This window comes from Cyprinus carpio, chromosome A5 (assembly GCF_018340385.1).
Source record: "Cyprinus carpio isolate SPL01 chromosome A5, ASM1834038v1, whole genome shotgun sequence".
Taxonomy (NCBI): domain Eukaryota; kingdom Metazoa; phylum Chordata; class Actinopteri; order Cypriniformes; family Cyprinidae; genus Cyprinus; species Cyprinus carpio.
Genome location: NC_056576.1, coordinates 24693780 through 24716954, shown reverse-complemented (window position 1 = coordinate 24716954; position 23175 = coordinate 24693780). Strand labels below are relative to the sequence as shown.

Here is a 23175-nt window from a genome sequence, read left to right as displayed (position 1 = left end):
CATAAAGTCAACTCCCAAATCTCAGTAGACAATGACTACATACATCCAGAATGATTGCCACACATGAGCAATAATTCCAAATTAACTGCAGAATTCTATTGTTAAACTGATTTATGTGTCCACTGTAGTTTACAGAAGCATTTTAAAGCTTTATGCTATATACACTTAATATGGTTAGTCATTGTAACCTTATTGTCTGTTGCCAGACTAATGCATATCACCTCATGGTGTTTCGTGTTTGTGATGTGCTCTAACCTGTCCTCCATTCATATAATTACAACGTACTTGCCAGAATGTAGTATTCTTTCTGGTTGATGAATGTTTATTTTAATTATGGATTAAGAGCATTTGGAATATGTCAGATGAATTACAATTGTCATTCAATATGACTAATCCAAGGGTTTATCTAAACTAATTATATCCATTTCAAATGTCTTAATATATATATATTAATACTTTTATTGAGCAAGGGTGCATTAAACTGATCAAAAGTGACAAAATAGATCTATAATGTTACAAAATATTATTTACAATAACAAAAAATATAACAATACCACAAAAACCACAAAAGTATCAAATAACAACAAAAACAAAAAAAATAGCAGCTGATCAGCATATCTGAATGATTTCTGAAGGATCATATGACACTGAAGACTGGAAAAATGGATGCTGAAAATTCAGCTTTGACATCACATGAATAAATTACATTTTTAAATATATCAAAATAGAAACGGATATTTAAACTTTTAATAATATTTCACAAAATTACTTTTTTTAATGTATTTTTGATCAAATAAATTCAGCATTGGTTACCATAAGTTTTTTTTTTTTTTTTTTCAAAAATAAAATTAAAATCATTCAAACATTTCGAATGGTATGTCAGTATATGTAGTAACCAGTCTCAAATTCTAATCTTGTTCCTGATAACGTAGATAGTCATGTGATATTATGATATTGTGAGACGTAGAACAACCAAACTATTTTTAGTTGTCATTATGGTAAACTAAATACATTAAACTACTGTGAATGCTGGGATTCCTACAGAATAAGTAATGATGTCCTAAAGCTACACATCAAGTGGGAATAAAAAGGATTGCAAAAAAACAATTTTATGGTGCACTGCAATATCCCTTTAAATAAACACTCAAATATGCTCAAGATTAAATCCTAAAGCAAGAAAATTTGAGGTGGCTCAGTGCAGACAGCGAGATGGCATGGAACCAAACCTTCAGGGAATAAACAAAAGAAATAGGCAGAATATTAGAATACTGTCAAGATGAAGTCGCTCAGAGGTACAGAAGAAATCAGAAGCCCAGGGGTCAAGTCTAGTGTGCAGATTTTTAATCAACACAGAGCGTATATCCAATAGGGAGGAAAAACACTTACTCACACTTTCAGTGAAACTGCAGACATAAGACAGTGTCACATTTGCACAATATTACACAATTTATGGGAGCAGGACAAAACTGTTTTGTATGGATTATAGCATTTTACCTCTGACTAGAGAAATATAGAAAATAACTAAATTAAGATAAATAATTCTGTCTTGATTTTCATGATGTTTCTTGTTTTCTTGAACGGCAAAGAATACAAGCTCTGGGCTATAATTGGTTCCACCTTATACAACTCACATGTCAGGACAACATATGATCACATTAATTCTTGATGACATTATTGAGCTCATATTAGCTGCTACCGAGACTAACCCATTCTTGAGGAAACTTTAAGAACGTGAAAAATCAGATTATTCTAATTACTGAATCTCTGGCCTTTAACAATCAGGCCCATTGAAACCTCTGCCCTTTATGAACAAAAGCGATTTTAGATGGTCTTTTTGTTCTTGTTGCTACTTCTGGCTTTTTATTGAAAATTGTTGCATAAATTCAACATCAGCATGAGGTCAGTCATGAGATGCGTTCAGTGAATCAGTTTTCAGTCACAGATGTTTTGTCTCCCTCTACTGTGAGCTTATGTCTGCAGCTGTAGACTTACTTCCAGAAAGAGTACACTGGTTTACTTTCATAATGTTCATAATGTTATGTTTGAATGATTAGTGACAACATATGCACACAGGTTATCATACAGGAACCAACAACATAAATGTATAGAAGATCTGCAAGTCTGGGCTCTGATATTTTTATGTTATTTATTATGATTATCAGAAGTAGATGTCTATTTGTCCATACTCAACCCTACTCATGCAGTTGCAAAATACAAGGTTGGTTAAGATGAAGTGCTAAGATCTAAGTGGAGGAAAAACATGACCAAAAGATCATAAACTGAAAATGCAAAGAACTTCTGTGAGAACACCTTTTAAAGCTGATGTTTGCAGTTCAAAACAACCTTGACTTCCCTGAATCTGTGCTATCAACGTGTTGACCATCTGAAGACTTGTGAGAGCCCAGGTTTTAGAAATAAAGAGCAGACAGAGAGCTCACAGTCTCTCAAAAAGTCCTCAAACAATGAAAGAACTCAATAGAAACTGCTAATTAAAACGATTGGCAAATGCCTTCAGTCATCAATCCTCAGAAACACACCTGAAGTAACTTTCTCATTGTAATGGGTTGATACTAGCTCATAGATTATGACTGATTGTTGTGCTTTATATCTAATTTCAACTAACATTAGCCAAGACAAGAAAATGATTAGCAACACCACAGACCTGAGGGATGAACCAAATGACTAAACTGACTGACAGATTTAAATTGAGATAAAGACTACAGATTATGTCACACCCAAATGAGACTACCATGACCGTGTGCTCCTACCTTTTTTCTTTGATTAAAGGAGGAGTTATGGGAAAGGCCAGACTATTAAAATAAGTACATTTTATGGGAAGTATTTTTTCTTGGACAAACTGGATCTCACCCAGCCCCTGCTTATGTATATAATATACAATATTTGCATATTAATTTGGAACAAAAAATACTATACATCATTTTAAAGATGTTTTTTATAATTCTACATATATTGGTGCAATAGCTAGTATGAGTCATTCAAGAAAAAAGCAAATACATACTGTTGCGTGTACTATTAAAACAAAGAACACAACACTAAATTTTGTTCAAACAGGTTTATTATTCTATAAACTGTATTCAGCATTGTACCATAAAAGTTCAGCAAGTTACACATCTCATGATATTCCAATTGCACACCTTTTCTGTTTACAGTATTTACAACTTGCCATCAAAAATGTTTATTACATTTGCTTATAATCAGTCTCATACCATTTTGAAATAAAGTGATTTGAAAATCTCTGAGAAACATTTTCAGCATGTGTTATTCAGTAACATTCAGAAAAATAAACATTCATGGGGTGAAACTTCATAAAGACCAAACGTACAGTATGCGCTGCTTAAATTATACTGAGGACTACCAACTATTTTGACAGCAATATAAGTGTTGAATAAGGAACAGTTATTAAAGTTATTAAACTAGCATCATGTTTGAATCAAATATATCATATATTTTACACAACTTGCATTCACCTCCTCATAATTTAGCCTGTTTCAAGTGAAAGTTCTGGATCTTTGAAATACTAATACAGACCGGGGCAGCTTAATTAAGCTCTAGAGAAAAATGTATCTTTCCCATTAGATTTATTGTTGTTATTTGCTTAAAAGGTGCCCGTGGTTTCCACATCTGTGGATAGAAAGAATGTAAAACCCTTGTGTTTTATAGTGTATGAAAAAATAAGATCAAATAGGACATACCGATCTTGCATAGTCAGCTCATTTCATCCCAGCTTCTGACAGACAAAGCCCTGACGTCTGGGAGAGAATCTGGCTCATCAACATAAGTACTTTAATCAGACATAATGTAGTGGTTTAATTGCATTGGCAGGCAAACTGTGGACCCAATGCCCTTCGGTAATGTGTTTACAATAAGGAGAGGTTCATTGAGGGCTGGATCAAATCAGAAGTGAACAAAGCAGTTCTATTGAAATGGATAAACGGAAATCCCAAACATGTCATGAGACAAAGGGAGCGGTTAAAATAAGTACTTTAGACACCTTCAAAAGACACCTTCATTTCTTTGAAAAATCAATGAATGCTTCATTCAGTATTTTTTAATCTATGCACTTCTAAATAAATACATTACGAGGAAAAAAGCTAACATACCACTAATTATCACAAATGTACTCCTAAAAAAAAGTAAAAGCATAATCATAAAGACGTTTTATAGCAGTGGTAGCACTTTTATACAAAGTAGCAATTTTGAAAGTGGACATATCAGGCACTTAGATCATTTTTTTAGATGACGTCAACAGAAGCATAATTCCACTATGACCTTGACCTACGGCTGAGTAGTGACTTATCGAGTTTTTTTTTTTTTTTTTTTTTTTCTTGGGGTCAGCCTTTTCCTAACTCTTGAAGGAAACATTCCCACACACCTGTCAAACACAGAGGGAACAAAGCCGGGCTGCCTGTACAGAAAAATCAGAGAAGATGTTGATGTTAAGAGCAGATTTATCTGTCCTTGGACGTGAGCTTCTCGATCAGCTCCTGAAGGGGTGCTAGTTCCTTCCGATCAATCAAATTAAACTCCTGAAAAAAGAGAGAGAAATGGTTATATTGGAGGTAGCCAAACATTCATCTCCTTGTGATAAGCGAAATTCAGCCATACACCAACTCACACATTTCAAGGCCACAAGTACAGACCTGAACGAAGAAGATAAAGTGCTTGAACGAGGTGTTGAGGTGCGCCTCCTCCTGCAGCTGGATAACAGAGTCAAAGTGCTGATGGTAGATGTGAGCGTAAACACGGAACAGTCTCTTCAAAATGGTCTTGGCCACCGACATAAAGTTCTTTGGGAAAGGAACCCCTATAAATGACACAGAAAAACAACTAAAAAATCTGTTTTCGAATCCAAGCAGAACAGAATGCTGGATGACCAAATGACCAGTAGAACATATGCTGTGGAAATGGTAACTAGTGTCCTTGAGAAGACTGAATTTTTTAACGTATGCTTTATTGATGCTTTAATATCGCCACCATGTGGACAAATCCCTCCATGACTACAATGAGCTATACAAAGAAAAAGCTGCCAAATTTCTAGATCATGCACAAGAAACTGAAGGAGAAGCACACCTATTTTTGCAGGGAAAAGTGTCTCATCATCAAGCTGATCCTGGACCCAAGTCATCAGGTAATCAATGTACTTTGGAGCCGAACATTTAATTGGCTTTTTAATGTTGGTTCCATCGGCCCAGTGATATTCATACCTGCAGACAACATACAAGAAGCAAGTGAAAAGAAATTGTTTTTTAATTTTTTAATTTACATTAAATATGCAAGCACTTTTAAAGTACACATTAACAGTCAGAAAGATGGTTTTTTTTTTTTATTATTTGTAAAGAAAATCATACTTTTATTCACCTAGAACACATGATGAATAAATGAATAATGAATAAATTGATCAAGTGACTTTTTTTTTTCTGTTCATCAAAGAATATATATTTTTTTTAAATGCACCACAGTTTCAAAATATTAAGCAGCACAACTGTTTTCAACGTAAGAAATCTTTCTAAGGCCAGTTTCACACCGCAAGCGTGAGCGTTTTGTGAGCAGCATAATTTTTTCGGCGTGCATGTTAACAAATGAGTGCTTTCACGCAGGAAGCAGGAGCAGTGTGAGAGTATCAAGCAGGAGCGTCATGTGAGTGGCGCTGAAGCAATGGTTTCGAAGCAGAGTCTATTTTTGCTGCACTGCTCCACTCAATTAAAGTGACAGCACACTTTAGATGGAAAAAATTTAATATATTTTACACAAAAAGTGCTAAAAATGCACAGAATAAGCATGTCTAGTATGTTTTAACAAGAAATGAAGTATGCCAGAAAAGAAAATGAAGAATCAAAAATATTTATAGAAGATTTACCCATTTAAACTTTTTCAGTTTGGGTGAAAGTAAGGTGTATTATTAAAAGCATTATAAACATTACATCTGAAACGGCATGATCGGAACGATTTTCTTGGTTGTGTTTGTTGTTTATAATTTACATGCGAATACCAGTGTTAACAAACTTTCACAACTTTAAAACCTTCAAGTTTATAACGGATTAACTTCTAAAAACAAATTTATAGTTGTCTTTGTAAAGAAATAAGTAGCTTTGGAGCTGCTGCAGTGATACTGTACAAATGCTTCTTGCGAGTCTGCAGCTGCAGTGACGATGTAGTTACACTGATGTGAAGCTGACGGGAAGCTCAGGCTTGTGGCGTAAGACACCAAGTCAGCATATTAGAATCTTTCTGAAGGGTTATGTAACACTGAAAACTGCTGAAAATTCAGCTTTGCAATCACAGGGGGAAAAAATTATATTATAAAATATATTAAAGATTATATATTATAATATATAATATATTTCGATAATATATTATAGAAAACAGTTATTTTAAATTGCAATAATATTCTACATTATTACAGTATTGTATTAAGAGACTAATCCCAAACTTTTCAACAGAAGTATACTCAAAATATTTCACATGATAAACCTCTGTTATTACTTACTTAGGTCCAGCAGACATTAGTGGGCAGCTTTCCTCAGTGCAGAAGTCTGTGATAGTCCCATACAGCATGTTGATCTGATTAAAGAAATCCACAGCTACAAGCACATGAAAAAACAGCATTATAACACAAACCTGTGCCAGCATCTTTAACCATGTAAAAACCTTGTCTTAAAAATTAAATTTTATTCCAAAAAATAACAACATAAATATCTACCCCTGCAGTTCCATCAAAACCTCAAAGGGTTTGGAAAATCCTGCTCTAATTATATAGCAGAAGTTGGGTACACCCAATATTTCATGAGCTGCAGCAATTAGATGAAACCCTAAACCCTAGCAACATCAGCGCTGCCAGAGTCTGTATTCAGGCCTCTGTCCCTGCGGCTTATAATCTAAGAAAGCGCCACTGTCTTGATTGTTAAAAATAGAAGAAGGCCAGGGGGTATGAATGAATCCAAGCAAATGTTGCAAAACTGACCTACAAACAGGCCTTATAAAATGGATGTTAAGTGGGAAGACCCCTTCAAACACACAAGAGTCCTGATTTTGACTGTACCCATTTTAAAGGGTGATAGCTAACTTTTAGGTTTTAGCATTTGTACACAAATAATATTTGTGAAAACACTGATATTATGCAAAATGTTTAATATTAAGAGGAAATAGTTTATATGTTTTATTTTTCGGGAACTATTTCTTTGAAGCCATCAAACTGAATGTGACAGATATGTTTAGGCTGAGGTTGTATCTACAATTATTAATAAGGAAAAACATGATAATAAAGACAAATATAGTTCTATATACAATTAAGAACTAACTGCACTGTAATGTCATATGATTTCATTTTTTTCTCTCGCTTTTTTGAATGTAATAGTAAATTCTGCAGCAGCAGACCTATATTCAGTTAAGAACAAAAAATAAAAACCTTTAAAACTACAGCAAATTGTCAGCCTTTTAGCACATGCTGAGGATGCAAACTAAATTAAAGTCACATGCTTACTGTTGACTGCCACCCATTCATTGAGGTCCTCTCCATCAGGCAGCATGACAGCCATGCGCAGGTTCCCGCTGCCCAGCGTGGCCTCTGCATGCTTCAGTAGCTCATACTGGTGTGAGCCCTCGGGAATGTTCTTCTTCGGCTTGAACGTCTTTGAAGAGCGGCTTCCACTGCAGAAGAGTAAAAATACAGATATTTAGACTTTAATATTTGCTGCAAACTTACACTGAACCAAAAGATACTAAACTTGGTCAAGCAAAATTACAAGTCACTGGACTTTTACATTTAGAAAGCCACTTTACAACAGTGAAAATATAAAAGGTAAATGTGCCTTCTTTACTGCAAATTACAGAAGGTACAATTATTGTGGCTTTTTTCTTCTTAATATTGTGATGAAAATTGCAATCCAGTGCATCCGATGAAATACTAAAAATGTATAGTGTCACATTATTAAATAATATTAAACATGTTCTTTCAACAGTGTTTTGTTTGGATTATTTGATTAAGAACAAAAGTATGCTACAGTTTTGCATAAATAAAAACACCACAATGCACATTTATCTATTAAAATTAAACTCATGAGGAAGAGGAATCACATTTGACTAGAAAATTTAATGAAGTCAGCAGTGTGTTTATTTCCAAAAACAACACAAATTCAAATCACTTGTACCTAAAATACTTATCTTTTTGCTTTTATTACATTTTGTCACTCCAGAATGTGGTACAAATGCTACTAAAAGCTGCTTTTGTCTTTATAAAACTCCTAGCTCTTTGGACGGGCCACAAGGATAGTGAAAAATTCTACAGATACAGTATTGTGAGACTATACAAATAAAACTCCCCAAGCTTGACACCTAAGCAGCTCCATAAAACCCAGTAAGTAACAACTCCTCTGAGCTGACTCTACAAGCCTATGTGCATTTACTGGTCTATATCAACCCCTGTCTTCACCAATTCAACAGCTGCTCTTTTCAGTATGTCCACCTGTTTAGACACAAATAGGACAGAATTTTCACAGCAAACAACGGAAGCACACTGGAAGTGATAAACAAATACAGGCAAAGCTTCTGAAGGACTCACTTGACTGACCAACATGTTCAAGCCAACAATAAACAGGATCAGAACAGACCCAGTTTCAGGTCGTGATGGACTCAAATGACATTACCTTTTACCCATATAATATATTTTCTTGAGTCAGGCGACTGCATCAGAGCATCAAGCAGAAGTCAGATGGGGAATTCCAGTCTTCACAAAGCCAAAACATGTGCATGCACAAACTCTTTGAAGGCATAATTATGCTATTTTATTTAGCAATAAACAATGGAAAAAAAAAAAAAAATAAATACAAAAAAACACTTTGCACAAATCAATTTAAATTTAACACAAATATTGAAGCCATGATTCCACTTAAGAGGCTTCACTGAATTATCTTGTGAATCATACAGCCTGGTTTACAGCACAGCCTACTTCCCATTTTCAGTGGAAAGCAGAAGAATGGAGAAATACATTACGCTGTACATTCCTGACATGATTACATTTATGCTTCTGGAGACTTTACAGCAAAAGATTATAATTGTTTCTATAACTCAGCTGTCACAACACATTTAAATCCAAGTTAGAGAGAGAGAGATGAGAGATATCTGATCTTTCCAGCACATGCAGATTATATTATGCCATATTACTGTATTATATTACTTAGATGTAAATTTTGCCTCTGTAAATCTTATACTATCATCTTATTTTATTTTATTTCTAACTCATACACTTATATACGCTAATTCATTTTTCACTACATGCTTAATACTTTTTGTAATTTTTTATTATTACTATTATTCTATTCTATTATACTATTATTTTCTTTCTGTGAATACATATGTGCACTATTTGTAAACAGCACAGCTGCAACTACTTTGGCAATACAAATGTACAGTTTTTGCCATGTCAATAAAGCACACATAAACTGAAATTGAAATTGAGAGAGAAAGAGAGAGAGAAGCTTAATTTTAAAATCAACACAGGTTGCAGCTGACAACAAATCAAGATTTAAAAGCAAAATGTATTGTTTTGTGACTTACTACACTGGGATATGTATAGTACAGTGTACAGTATACTGGGATTATAGTGGAATTACACAGACATGCTGTTCATATCTGGATTTCATATGCTGTCAAATCATTTTGGTACGTTTTGTGATGGCGACAGAACACTTATTAGGTAGCTGTCATTGATGATAATAGGATTTTGTAATAAAAATTATATATTACACTAACAATATCTTTGGGTTATGGTGGAGGGACACATTTGAGAAAAAGCTACTGGAAACTATCCATAAAACACGACATTTCCCGTTTAAATAAATGACATTATGTTGGGAAATACAGCTGTCAGATTACTGTACAATGAATCCAAGCACAGTCATGATGAGGAGTAACCAAACCCAAGTTAGTCCATGCAGCTGTTGATGGCCTCATGTACTGGCTGAGTATTCTTCATTAGCCAGACTACAGTGTTGTGTTGTGATGGTCTCATACTAATCTCCTGCGACAGGATCAGACTGTGCTTCTGTCAGCTCTTTTATATATCATTACAGTTAGCTTCTAATAAACGACGGCTGTGAGTCAGGTTTGTTAATGTCCAGGCAGCTTCGGGACAAAAGCAGGATTTCTACGCTTGCTAACTAGCCATCAGTGTTCCCATTTGCAGAAACCACTCATACTTACAATAAAAAGCTCATCTCTCCTTGAAGAAAATGCGCTGTAGATGAGAAATCGACACTAGTCCGTTATCTTGACTTCTGAAAGGTGGAAAAGCGAAGAATTTGCGCTTTATAATCCCTAACACTACAACAACACTGATCCTGCCCGTGCAAAAGTTCTCCTTCCCATCCAAAGTCTCTCCAGAGCCCCAAATCTCGCGAGATCACGACAGCAGACCCAATGGATCTACTGTCTTCTCAAATAAGAGTCACGTTAGCTTTAGGATATAAGAGCTGATAATTCTTCATCTGCTGCTTGTACGATTTAATGGCGGTTGACAAGCCCGAATGATAATTATGTTCTTAAACAAGTCTATATCTATTACTGTAAATGACGTTAACTAGGAAAATGTGAAATTATGTTGGTTTAAATTTTTTTCAGTCCTAATAAAAATAAACAGATCTAAATTGGCCTTAAAAAGTGTTTATTATGACAATTTTCAATCGACAGCTGAAAACTCATCTCTTTTGTCTACATTTGACTGCACCAATCAATCAATCAATAAATAAATGCTTTCTCTTTCTTTAACCCCACTGTTGTACTAATCGGAACAATGCTTGAAACTTCGTATTATGAGCACTTCCTGTGTTTATTTGCCTCTTTATGATGAATCGCGTGTTCCTCAACTCCTCAAAGTGGCTTTGGATAAAAGCGTCGGCTAAATTAATTAAAGTAATGTAAATGGGCTATAGAACTAATTTTGAATGAAAATGCTTATTTTAAATAAAAATGTTCTTAGTATCTAATAACTGGCAGAAGACAATAACTTTTAACTGTTAACTTATTATAAAATATATATTTGCCAAATAACATTATGATTTGTTTTATTTTTTTTTACATTTATTACAATGATAATGAAAAAAATAATAATTTTACAAACAACATTTACAATATCTAATTCTGCCTTAATAGTTTATAGACAAAACATTCTTCATCTTAATAAAAAGTAAATAAATTTCAGAAAATATTGTAATAATTTGCTTCCCAATCAAGCAAGGTGTTTTGCGGTTTGAACTACAAGGAACTATTATTTTGAAAGATGTGTCAAGGCAAAGGGCGCGTGTTGTTCGCGTCATGTTGTCCTCTGATGCCGCAGGTCAACGTGATTTTTGGGGCAACTGAGGCGAAACATGCCGTGTTAACTTAAAGCTGTCTCAATACTTTAGGTGTCCTCGCGAGTTTTGTACAGTGCAGGATGTGTGCGTTCAGGAGGAGCGCGCTCTTGTTGTCTCTTGTTCGCTGTATCAGGAGGCGGCAGCAGTTTCCATGCGTGGATGCTCGGAATCAGATTAAAACTGCGCAGTTTACAGTAGCACGAGGTCGAGATGTTCATTCGTGGTCAGCGAGATGTTTAGCAGACCGCGAAGTCCGGCATCCATGGACAATATATCAGCGAAGACTATTTACTGAAGTAACGTTACCTTTTTCCAGAAAAGACTGTTCCAGACACAGTACGTTGTTTAACTGTTAGTTGTTTTCGTCTGACGCTATTCTTTTAATGTTTTAGACACCATCTAAAGAAGATGAGTACCCTCCGTTACCAGAATACACCCCGTGTGAAGAGCCCCAAGCAAAGGAAGTGTTCATCATCCAGGCCAGGGGTTTTCCTTGGTCATGTACTGCAGAGGACTTAATGAACTTCTTTTCTGGTACTCAGAAGTCTTTTTGCAGACAAGCCTCACCTAACGTTACTTGATCAAGCCGAGTCAAGATATTTTAAAATGCATAGCCTGATATATGAAATAATAGTCATAAAAAAACGAACTTTTGGGAGAGTTTATTGAACCTTTACATAAAATATAAAAGAATACCTTTAAAAAAAGTTTGCATGTTTATTATGTTTTGTATCATATTTGATACATCAGGCTTGTATGACCCATGATATAGGAATATATGAGGATATAGAGCTCACACTCATAAAACACTTCAGTTTTATTTATTTTTGCTAAGAGTCTCAAACTAAGCGAAAGTATTTAATTTGGTGCCATTTTTTTATGGCAGTAGCTAGTAATTATAATAGCACACGTTAATGGATTATTAGACTAAATGCATGTAAATATAAGTTGTCAACATGTATCTCTTAATAATGTCATAGTAAGATGATATGTGTCAACGCTTAGTTTTGTTATCAAAGCTCTGTAGCGTTCATTTTGGGAGGCAAAGCATGTAGTCCAGTGCTAAATGTTTAAAAGCCTGATGTATCATACTTGATATTCAGATCTGAATATGGTTTTTCAAAATAATAATGTTTATATGGATAATCAAAGTTACTTCAGTTGAGGAAAATGTTCACCTTGAAATTATAATATAAAAGTTATTACATATACATTTACTTTATTCTGTAAAAATCATTAAATATTTCTTCAGGAAAACACATGTACCACAAACAGACAGGGGACGTTTTTAGAATTGTACTAAAAGGCATTTTACTTGATTCAAAAAGTTAAAAACTTTCAATCATTGGCAGAAAGCATGTAGCAGATTTTACAGCAAAGTTTCTATAATGCTGATTATTCAGAGGCCTTAGAAATGATTTTATCAAATATGATACTTTATAGGGGTCCATCAACAATAACCACATGTCTGAATTTCCAGCTCCTGAAGATGTTCTGATATGATCTGCTCATGATGTGAAGTACACATTTTATTCATATATTTGATTCTTGTAGATTGTAGGATCCGAGGTGGAGTTGAGGGAATCCATATAATTCACAACAGGAACGGAAGGGCGACGGGAAAGGCGTTTATTGAGCTGGAGCACGAGGAGGACGTTTGCAAAGCATTGGATCTGCACAAGCATTACCTGGGACAGCGCTTTGTTGAAGGTAAGCACTGTTTTTGTGTTTATCACCTGCCAAAGTTTTTCACAGAGCTCATTTTTAGTGAACACTGGTGTCATGTGTTTCAGTGTATGAGGTAACAAAGAAAGATGCTGAAGCCATATTAAAGGCTACACAGCAGTTTACAGAGTCAGATGAAGTGGTGCGACTCAGAGGACTTCCCTTCAGCTGCACGGAGAAAGACATCATTCAGTTTTTCTCTGGTGAGATCCTTTAAAATGGACATTTGAATGGCATTGCACTGATAAAAGCCACATGTTTCAGTTGTGTGTTTTAAAATTCTCAAAACAGGGCTGGAGATTGTGGAAGATGGAGTTACAATAGTCCTGGACAAGAGAGGAAGAAACTCAGGCGATGCCTACGTGCATTTCGCCACTAAGGAAATGGCTGAAAAGGCCCTAAAGAAAGACAGAGAAGTCATGGGAAACAGGTTGGTATTTCATCAAGTAATACTTGACACAAAAGAAATGTTTTTTTTTTTTTTTTTCTGGAACATGTATGTTTTTTTACGACAGCCATAATATTTTGAGAATTAAAGTCATAGTATGAGAATAAAGTCAAAACACAAAGTCGTACCAATACAAGATTAAAGTCATTATATTTTGAGAATAAAGTCATAGCAAGGCCAGTATATTGTGTGAATAACGTTAATTAATGTGAAAATTTCACCACCTACCCCGCAAAAATTATGCAGTGTCCAACCATTCTTCATATGTATTCAATTAAAAACAACAATAAAACGTTCTAAAGGTTGAAGTGGGCTCCAACTCGGTAACTTAAGTTATATTGTTGTCTTTTCTGAGGTAAACAACGTTAAAGGGATAGTTCACCCAAAAATTAAAATTGTCATTAATGACTCACCCTCATGTCGTTCCAAACCCGTGAGACCTCCGTTCATCTTCGGAACACAGTTTAAGATATTTTAGATTTAGTCCGAGAGCTTTCTGTCCCTCCATTGAGAATGTATGTACGGTATACTGTCCACGTCCAGAAAGGTAATAAAAACATCTTCAAAGTAGTCCATGTGACATCAGAGGGTCTGTTAGAATTTTTTGAAGCATCGAAAATACATTTTGGTCCAAAAATATCAAAAAAACTACGACTTTATTCAGCATTGACTTCTCTCCCGGGTCTGTTATGAGCGCGTTCACAACACTGCAGTTTAGTGATATCCGGTTCGCGAACGAATCACTCGATGTAACCAGATCTTCTTGAACCAGTTCACCAAATCGAACTGAATCGTTTGAAACGGTTCGCGTCAACAATAAGCATTAATCCACAAATGACTTAAGCTGTTAACTTTTTTAACATGGGTGAAACTCCCTCTGAGTTCAAATAAACCAATATCCCGGAGTAATTCATTTACTCAAACAGTACACTGACTGAAATGCTTACAGAGCCAGATAACGAACGAAACATTGACTCGTTCTCGAGTCAAGAACCGGTTGCATCGGTTTTCGGATCACCGGTAGTGATGGAAAGTTCTGTTCTTCTCCGCGAACCGGTTCTTTCGGACAGTTTGATTCAATAAACCGGTTGCCGAAAACGCTTCACCAGTTCTTTTGCGCTCGACGTAATGACTTCATTGGCGATGATTGCCCTTGATTCAAGCCTTCGGTTTACCCGCGCTCATAACATTAGCACAGACTCGGTTCAGAATCAATCACCAAAAAGAACCAGTTCAGTTCAGACGCGCTGTATGTCAGTCTGAATCACCCATGCGCAGTATCATCAGCTCCTCGGTTCTCGAACCGGACGCGTCCGACAGAAACGGTTCTTGACTCGAGAACGAGTCAATGTTTCGTTCGTTATCTGGCTCGGCTCGGTGTTGTTTCAACACAGCAGTTCAGTCAATGTTTGAGTAAATGAATTACTCCGGGATATTGGTTTATTTGAACTCAGAGGGAGTGTCAGCCATGTTAAAAAAGCTAACAACTTAAGTCATTTGTGGATTAATGCTTATTGTTGACGCGAACTGTTTCAAACGATTCAGTTCGATTTGGTGAACTGGTTCAAGAAGATCCGGTTACATCGAGTGATTCGTTCGCGAACCAAGATATCACTACACTGCAGTGTTGTGAACGCGCTCATAACAGACCCGGGAGAGAAGTCAATGCTGAATAAAGTCGTAGTTTTTGATATTTTTGGACCAAAATGTATTTTCGATGCTTCAAAAAATTCTAACGGACCCTCTGATGTCACATGGACTACTTTGATGATGTTCTTATTACCTTTCTGGACGTGGACAGTATACCGTACATACATTCTCAATGGAGGGACAGAAAGCTCTCGGACTAAATCTAAAATATCTTAAACTGTGTTCCGAAGATGAACGGAGGTCTCACGGGTTTGGAACGACATGAGGGTGAGTCATTAATGACATAATTTTCATTTTTGGGTGAACTATCCCTTTAAGTGACTGTTCACAAGCTGTTTTATTAACGGTATAATAAATGATTGGAGATTTCACGTCTTCAAATCCATTAATTATTTGTAGCGCGCATCCACCCAATACTAATCGCTAAGCTTTGCGCTTTGTTGCTTTAAATAACACAGCTTAGCTTTCAAATTCAAATATCGTAATCCTGACTTTATTCTCAAAGTATTTCAACTTTATTTTTGTATTGCTATGACTTTATTCTTGTAATTTTGACTTTATTCTAAAATTGTTACGACTTTATTCTTGTACTCTTAATTTTTTTTATTTACGAACGCTGTTTTAGTTTTTCGTTTGAAACCACCGTTATTTTTATTTTTTAAGGAACTTCCATAATGCCTTTCATCATGTGTTGTTTCAGACTTGTGAAAACATTTACGTGCTTATTTTATTGCAATTCGTCTATTTGCATGTATAGATTTCAATTACATTACATACCTTTAAAGGCTGTTTTCTCAAAATATTTTTTTCCATTCACATTCTCCACTTCAGTAGCACTTACACCAAACTTATTCCCATTTGTATTCCCTTCTGAAGCTTTTTACAGAGGTGTTTGTTCATATATCATGTGCCTGATTTTATACATTTAAAGGGTTACTCCACCCCAAAATGAAAATTTTGTCATTAATCACTTACCTCCATGTCATTCCAAACCCGTAAAAGCTCCATTCGTCTTCGGAACACAATTTAAGATATTTTGGATGAAAACCTGGAGACTTGAGACTGTCCCATAGACTGCCGGGTAAATAAGTTTTCTACGTGTATTTAGCTTTGATTTGAAATAAAACAGCGCATCCTTGTGGCGCGGATGACACAGAAGAGCATATGCAGCATACAGTGATATGGAGAGACACAGAGGAGACCGTTGACAAAGGAATTATTGAATAAAGTCATTATTTTAGTTTTCTTCACTTACAAAAAGTGTTCCCGTCCCTTCATATAACCCAGATTGCACGTCTGATGGCAGATGGAGTATTCTGACGACGACTTTCATACCTTTTATGGACCTTGAACTGTTATTTACTTGGCAGTCTATGGGACAGTCACAGGCCTCCAGGTTTTCATCCAAAATATCTTAAATTGTGTTCCGAAGATGAACGGAGCTTTTACGGGTTCGGAATGACATGGGGGTAAGTGATTAATGACAAAATTTTCATTTTGGGGTGGAGTATCCCTTTAACATTTTAATATTAATTAGATAATCTTAATGCAAGTCAATCAACTAGGGAATTATGGTGGTATCTCTTAGTTATTTTAGTTACATCACCTGTCCCTGATTAAATGCCAAAAGATTTCAAATGAAGTATGTGCTCATTTCAGATGTTTATGTTCATAAAGTTTTTTTTATTTTTTCTCACATGCAGGTATATTGAGATTTTCCCCAGCAGGAAAAATGAGATCCAAGTCCAGTATGGAAGAAGGCGAAATGAGACGTCAGCTTTCACACCAGGAGCTGAGGACACGCCACGGACAATGAAAACAGGTGTTTATTACAGCATTCCTTTACAACCTGGCTTGAAATATTAATACTGTGTGCAGTCCTGAACATCTGTATTTTTGTGGACAGCAAGCAGTAGCTCTATATCAACAACAGATAACCTCATTCACATGAGAGGTCTGCCATATGAAGCCACAGGAGAGGACATTGTAAAGGTAAAGATTTATGTTGAATTTATTCTATTTACAGCATGATTTTTTATTGTTTGTGTGCTTCGCTGTCCGTGAGGTGGTCAAGAGGAGTGGAATAACTCCTTAATAAGACCTCAATTGATCTTGCCCAGTATATAATCTACACTGAATTTCTGTTCCAGTTTTTCGCTCCCATCAGACTGGTGAAGGTTCTTGTAGAGTACGGTCCAGACGGACGACCCACTGGTGAGGCAGATGCCTACTTCAGAACACATCAAGATGCCGTTTTAGCCATGTCCAAAGACAGAGAGTATATAAGTAAGCAATATGTGTTCATCTGAAATAACCCAAATGTGGTCCAAAATGTTAAATACAAACATGATGATTAATCTTGCTTTTTTGTTTGTTTGTTTGTTTTTTCCCATTGTCCAGTGAAGCGATATATTAAGTTGTTCCTGAATTCATCAACATCAAGGGAGGAACAATAAGTTGAAAGTAAATTATTTTAACTGTCTTAATGCATTGCAATCCAGTCTATTGAATGAAAGTAATTCAGTGTATATTACAATAATACACAGAACCAACATTAAAAGACAACTTTACAAATATAGCCTGTTGTGTTTTCTTTTTGGATATTCATTTCTGATTTCAGATCAACGCAATGTCAACAAAACAGTTATGTGTAGAGGAAGTGTGCAAAGTTTATAAAAAAGTAACTATTGCATTGTTTTACTTGTAACTTTGGGAAAGCCTTGATTCAGATACAGTTAGATATAAGTGCTGTTTATCTCTGTAGCACCCAGACACGCCAAGCAATTCCTGTCTTCCACCAAGCTTTAATTTTGCCATAAATGATTGCTCATGCATGTATAAAATGACTTAAACTGAGAAATCCAAATTAGAATAAAATTTTATTGTTAAGCTAATAAGAATAAAATACATTATTACACAGGCATAAAACTACTTTTTTAATCTCTTTACATACTTTTTTTTTTGCACAATTTATGACTTTTGTAAATGTATGTGCCTTGTTTAATGCCATAGTTTTCAAAAAGTTGACACTATCCTTTCTACAGTCTTTTTTTATATAAAGGTGCATCTCAATAAATTGGAATGTTGTGGAAAAGTTCATTTATTTCAGTAATTCAACTCAATGCACACAGTAAATTCAATGCACACAGACTGAAGGAGTTTAAGTCTTTGGTTATTTTAATTGTGATGATTTTGGCTCACATTTAACATGAACCCACCAATTCATCTCAACAAATTAGAATATGGTGACATGCCAATCAGCTAATCAACTCAAAACACCCGCAAAGGTTTCCTGAGCCTTCAGAATAGTCTCTCAGTTTGGTTCACTAGGCTACACAATCATGGAGAAGACTGCTGATCTGACAGTTGTCAAAAAGACAATCATTGACACCCTTCACAAGGAGGGTAAGCCACAAACATTCATTGCCAAAGAAGCTGGCTGTTCACAGAGTGCTGTATCCAAGCATGTTAACAGAAGGTTGAGTGGAAGGAAAAAGTGTGGAAGAAAAAGATGCACAACCAACCGAGAGAACTGCAGCCTTTTCAGGATTGTCAAGCAAAATCGATTCAAGAATTTGAATTAACTTCACAAGGAATGTACTGAGGCTGGGGTCAAGGCATCAAGAGCCACCACACACGGACGTGACAAGGAATTTGGCTACAGTTGTCATATTCCTCTTGTAAAGCCAATCCTGAGGCATCTTACCTGGGCTAAGGAGAAGAACTGGACTGTTGCCCAGTGGTCCAAAGTCCTCTTTTCGGATGAGAGCAAGTTTTGTATTTCATTTGGAAACCAAGGTCCTAGAGTCTGGAGGAAGAGTGGAGAAGCTCATAGCCCAAGTTGCTTGAAGTCCAGTGTTAAGTTTTCTCAGTCTGTGATGATTTGGGGTGCAACGTCATCTGCTGGTGTTGGTCCATTGTGTTTTTTGAAAACCAAAGTAACTGCACCCATTTACCAAGACATTTTGGAGCACTTCATGCTTCCTCCTGCTGACCAGCTTTTTGAAGATGCTGATTTCATTTTCCAGCAGGATTTGGCACCTGCCCACACTGCCAAAATCACCAAAAGTTGGTTTAAATGCCCATGGTGTTGTTGTGCTTGACTGGCCAGCAAACTCACCAGACCTGAACCCCAGAGAGAATCTGTGGGGTATTGTCAAGAAGAAAATGAGAAACAAGAGACCAAAAAATACAGATGAGCTGAAGGCCACTGTCAAAGAAACCTGGTCTTCCATACCACCTCAGCAGTGCCACAAAACTGATCACCTCCATGCCACGCCGAATTGAGGCAGTAATTAAAGCAAAAGGAGCCCCTACCAAGTATTGAGTACATGTACAGTAAATGAACATACTTTCCAGAAGGCCAACAACTCACTAAAAATGTTTTTTTTTATTGGTCTTATGAAGTATTATAATTTGTTGAGATAGTGAATTGGTGGGTTTTTGTTAAATCTGAACCAAAATCATCACAATTAAACGGACCAAAGACTTAAATTACTTCAGTCTGTGTGCATTGAATTTATTTAATACATTAGTTTCACAATTTGAGTTGAATTACTGAAATAAATGAACTTTTCCATGACATTCTAATTTATTGAGATCCACCTATATATATATATATATATATATATATATATATATATATATATATATATATATTATTAATAGGTGACTTATGTTATTGTATCATCCTGCTTGCAATATTGAATGGCACTGATACAATTCAAGTACTAGAACCTCATAAATCCACTTGGTGGACAGCTTCACTCATCCTCAAGAATTATATGAAATCATGAAAATCTTTAAAGCATTTCCAACAAAGAGCTTGTAAAAATTATCCCTTTTTGGCAAATGTTGTACACTAACAAAATAACAGATATGTTGCTAAACTGAGATGCCTAATACTGACTGATGAAAATGTGATGTGTAATTTTTCACGGATAACCCGTTGAAGCTACTGCCAGTATAGTCTGTGCTTAGAGATGAGCGCCCCCTCAGGATGGGGAGGACGCATACTGCTGCATTAACTGAGAGTAGCAGGCGTCACACAGGTGTTCAGGGTTGATGGAGGAGGGCAGAGGGAGTTCATTTGCCATGCAGTTCTCACAGAACACGCCACTGCAGTTCTTGCATTGCCTCTGAAATGGTTAAAAAGACAGTCTATACACACCTCTAATGCACTTGTAAAAGCGTTCTACTCCATAGTTCTATTGCTAAAGATCATGTTCCGTACTGTATGCAGTACTTTAGTCGCTGAGGAAAAACATGTGATCATAAGAAAGAATATATACAGTACCATTCAAAGGTTTTTGTATTTGTAATGTATGTGCATTTATTTGATTAAAAATGAATGAAGTAATATTGTGAAATGTTACAACTTAAATGTAAACTTTGCCATTTAAATATATTTTAAAGTAATTTATTCCATTACACCAGTCTTCAGTGTCACATGATCCTTCAGAAATCATTCTAATATGCTGATTTGCTGCTCAAGAAACATTTATTATTATTATCAGTGTTGAAAACAAATGAGCTTAATATTTTTGTGTAAACTGTGGTACCATTTTTCAGGATTTTTTGATGAACAGAGTTAATAGGAACAGCATTTATTTGAAACAATCGTTTGTAACAAATGTTACAAACCTCAAACTTTTGAACGGTAGTGTGGTTTAATAATTTAAAAAGCAGTGATTAGTTTACTGAGGATTTAGTTTTATTGTTGCTTAAATGTTGGATGGCTTTGCTTTGGTACCTTGGGTGTAGTCAGAGAGTCTTGGTTTTCACACATTGGGCAGACTGAAGGGTCAACGTCTTTACAAAGAGACTGGTCCTATCAAATAAGAGAGAGATGTATGAATATAAAAAATGAAATAATTGCTGGGAACCTCTCTGATTAAAAAAAAAAGAATCACTGATAAATTAAAGAGTACCTGTTCATTTTCATGTGACAGCGTCCTGAGAAAAAAAAGTTTTAGTTTAATTTTAATAACACTGCAGTAGATAAATAGAGTTGTACGTAACTGGTCCAGCATTTAAGATAGACTTACGAACTGGAACTTAGACTTGACTTTTCCTCAAGCGCAGTACGCAATGTATCGTTTTCTTTTTTGACAGACTCTAACTCCTACATAAAAACACAATCCTGAATTTCAGGGAACAGCACACTCCACATATAAAGATAGCAAATGAATAACACTATAGAGTGGAAAGCAGGTCTCACCCTTCTAATGTCCTCCACATGCTGTCTCATGTCTCTCTGAGGCGGCGTGTTTTCTAGAAGAGCTTCAGACATTTGACCTCCAGGATGTTGCTGTCTCCATTTCCTGAGCTCTTGTTCCAAAAGCCATCTATCAAATAAAGAAAGACAAGGGCTTTACAACATAAAACTTTAATTAAACTGTGTTTGTCATTTTCACAATGTGACTGTGCAATCATCTAATTCAATCACCATGACAACTTACTTTTGTGCTTTAGTCAGGGTTCAAAAAAAGTTTAAAATTAAATTTAAAAAAAATAGTCAACAATAGAGACAAAATGGAATCAAATATTTAATGCATCCCTGATGAATAAAAGTATTAATTTCTTAAAAACAATTACTTCCTGAACCCACACTTTTGAAGAGTAGTGTATATGCACACTAACATTAACCTGGATGATTCATTGTTCGTTCATATATATAAAATGTTACCACTAAATAATAATATATGTATAACATCTGCTTCACTGAAACAAAATGTATTGGTTAACTAGTAGTTGTAACATCAATTGACAACAGTAATTAATCTCAGCACCTCTGTCTCTGTAACTGTTCCACCTCTTCTTGCAGACTCTCAATCTTGTCTCCAAACTCCTGCTTGAAGAGTCGGTTGGCCTCATCAGCCAAGTCCCGCTCTCGCTCCGCCTTCTTACATCTGAATTTGGGCCACATTAACTTAATGAGGTGAAATGAAAACTAAAAGCCATGGGAAATGAAGATGAATTGAATAATAAAAGCATAAAGAAGAACAAAGGAAGGACAGGAGGAAGCATGTGGCTAGAGCAGAAACTGTGAAAGCTCAAGAAGGCAAAGTAGTCTGACAAGTGTCTGATTTATTTAATTTTTTTTTTTTATTAAGCCATGTTTGTACTACATTTCACATCTAAATTATGTCTACATACACTTAAGTCCGTTCACAATTTCATCATCCAGACTTTTTGCAAAATCCGTAAAGCTTGGTGTCACAAATATCTTTCCAAAGCTTTAACATTTGGTATCGACTACCGCTGCATCAAATTAAGATTTCAATTAAGTTTACAATAAGCTGTAAAATAATTCAGGCACGCAATCTTGCACTCAACCTTGCACTCAACATAACCTCCTGAATATGCCTGCAATAAACACACTCAGTTTGTTAGCTTGTGCATCCTGAAACTTAAGCAGGTTGGTCAAATATTCATGTCTAAGAACTATGAGAGATTAACCAAAATTAACCGAATAATATGGTGTTGCATTGCATACTTTTATATAGAGTATAAAATGATTGTACATTTTTGTTAGGAATGTTTCCCCGTGCTGTACTGAACTTGGTTATGGTTTTTATAATGCACCAGCTTTGAGAAAAACCCTTCTAGTGAAATGGCCAAAGAGGCGGGAGCTGGTTGCTGAAACCACGCCCAGCAGCGGCAATCCACCTGTCACTCAAGTGGCCTATCTCAACAAATTAGAATACTTCATAAGACCAATAAAAAAAAACTTTTTTAGTGAATTGTTGGCCTTCTGGAAAGTATGTTCATTTACTGTACATGTACTCAATACTTGGTAGGGGCTCCTTTTGCTTTAATTACTGCCTCAATTCGGCGTGGCATGGAGGTGATCAGTTTGTGGCACTGCTGAGGTGGTATGGAAGCCCAGGTTTCTTTGACAGTGGCCATCAGCTCATCTGCATTTTTTGGTCTCTTGTTTGTCATTTTCCTCTTGACAATACCTCACAGATTCTCTCTGGG

The 23175-nt window shown here is 35.7% G+C and overlaps 3 protein-coding genes across 3 annotated transcripts; 1 reads left to right on the top strand and 2 right to left on the bottom strand.

Moving 5' to 3' along the window:
• Positions 1-3058: 3058 nt before the first annotated feature.
• On the bottom strand, positions 3059-10440 carry mob1ba (MOB kinase activator 1Ba). Its single transcript, XM_042757361.1, has 6 exons — positions 10219-10440; positions 7502-7668; positions 6509-6602; positions 5092-5225; positions 4662-4825; positions 3059-4547 (listed from the first exon to the last, which is right to left on the bottom strand). Exons 1-6 carry the CDS (start codon positions 10230-10232, stop codon positions 4470-4472), a joined length of 651 nt encoding a protein of 216 aa, XP_042613295.1. The 5' UTR covers positions 10233-10440; the 3' UTR covers positions 3059-4469.
• An 864-nt stretch (positions 10441-11304) lies between these two features.
• LOC109067286 (G-rich sequence factor 1-like) lies at positions 11305-17770 on the top strand. Its single transcript, XM_042757354.1, has 9 exons — positions 11305-11665; positions 11762-11903; positions 12924-13079; positions 13163-13297; positions 13386-13524; positions 16896-17014; positions 17099-17184; positions 17343-17478; positions 17593-17770. Exons 1-9 carry the CDS (start codon positions 11450-11452, stop codon positions 17646-17648), a joined length of 1185 nt encoding a protein of 394 aa, XP_042613288.1. The 5' UTR covers positions 11305-11449; the 3' UTR covers positions 17649-17770.
• A 2366-nt stretch (positions 17771-20136) lies between these two features.
• Positions 20137-22797, bottom strand: LOC122145147 (RUN and FYVE domain-containing protein 1-like). The gene is made up of 6 exons (XM_042757362.1): positions 21984-22797; positions 21413-21539; positions 21240-21316; positions 21123-21147; positions 20945-21022; positions 20137-20330 (listed from the first exon to the last, which is right to left on the bottom strand). Exons 1-6 carry the CDS (start codon positions 22118-22120, stop codon positions 20187-20189), a joined length of 588 nt encoding a protein of 195 aa, XP_042613296.1. The 5' UTR covers positions 22121-22797; the 3' UTR covers positions 20137-20186.
• Positions 22798-23175: the final 378 nt, after the last annotated feature.

What these genes read in the sequence shown, in the direction of transcription:
- mob1ba (XM_042757361.1), bottom strand. An exon ending in CTAATGTCTGCTGGACCTAA is followed by an intron (nt 5,226 to 6,508) that starts GTAAGTAATAAC and finishes TGTTGTCTGCAG; the next exon opens with GTATGAATATCACTGGGCCG. An exon ending in ACTTTATCTTCTTCGTTCAG is followed by an intron (nt 4,548 to 4,661) that starts GTCTGTACTTGT and finishes CTCTTTTTTCAG; the next exon opens with GAGTTTAATTTGATTGATCG.
- LOC109067286 (XM_042757354.1), top strand. Translation starts at nt 11,450, where the DNA reads ATGTGTGCGTTCAGGAGGAGCGCGCTCTTGTTGTCTCTTGTTCGCTGT. An exon ending in AGAGAAGTCATGGGAAACAG is followed by an intron (nt 13,525 to 16,895) that starts GTTGGTATTTCA and finishes TCTCACATGCAG; the next exon opens with GTATATTGAGATTTTCCCCA. An exon ending in CAAAGACAGAGAGTATATAA is followed by an intron (nt 17,479 to 17,592) that starts GTAAGCAATATG and finishes CCCATTGTCCAG; the next exon opens with TGAAGCGATATATTAAGTTG.
- LOC122145147 (XM_042757362.1), bottom strand. Translation starts at nt 22,120, where the DNA reads ATGTGGCCCAAATTCAGATGTAAGAAGGCGGAGCGAGAGCGGGACTTG. An exon ending in TGTCACATGAAAATGAACAG is followed by an intron (nt 21,023 to 21,122) that starts GTACTCTTTAAT and finishes CTTATTTGATAG; the next exon opens with GACCAGTCTCTTTGTAAAGA. An exon ending in ACTCTCTGACTACACCCAAG is followed by an intron (nt 20,331 to 20,944) that starts GTACCAAAGCAA and finishes TAACCATTTCAG; the next exon opens with AGGCAATGCAAGAACTGCAG.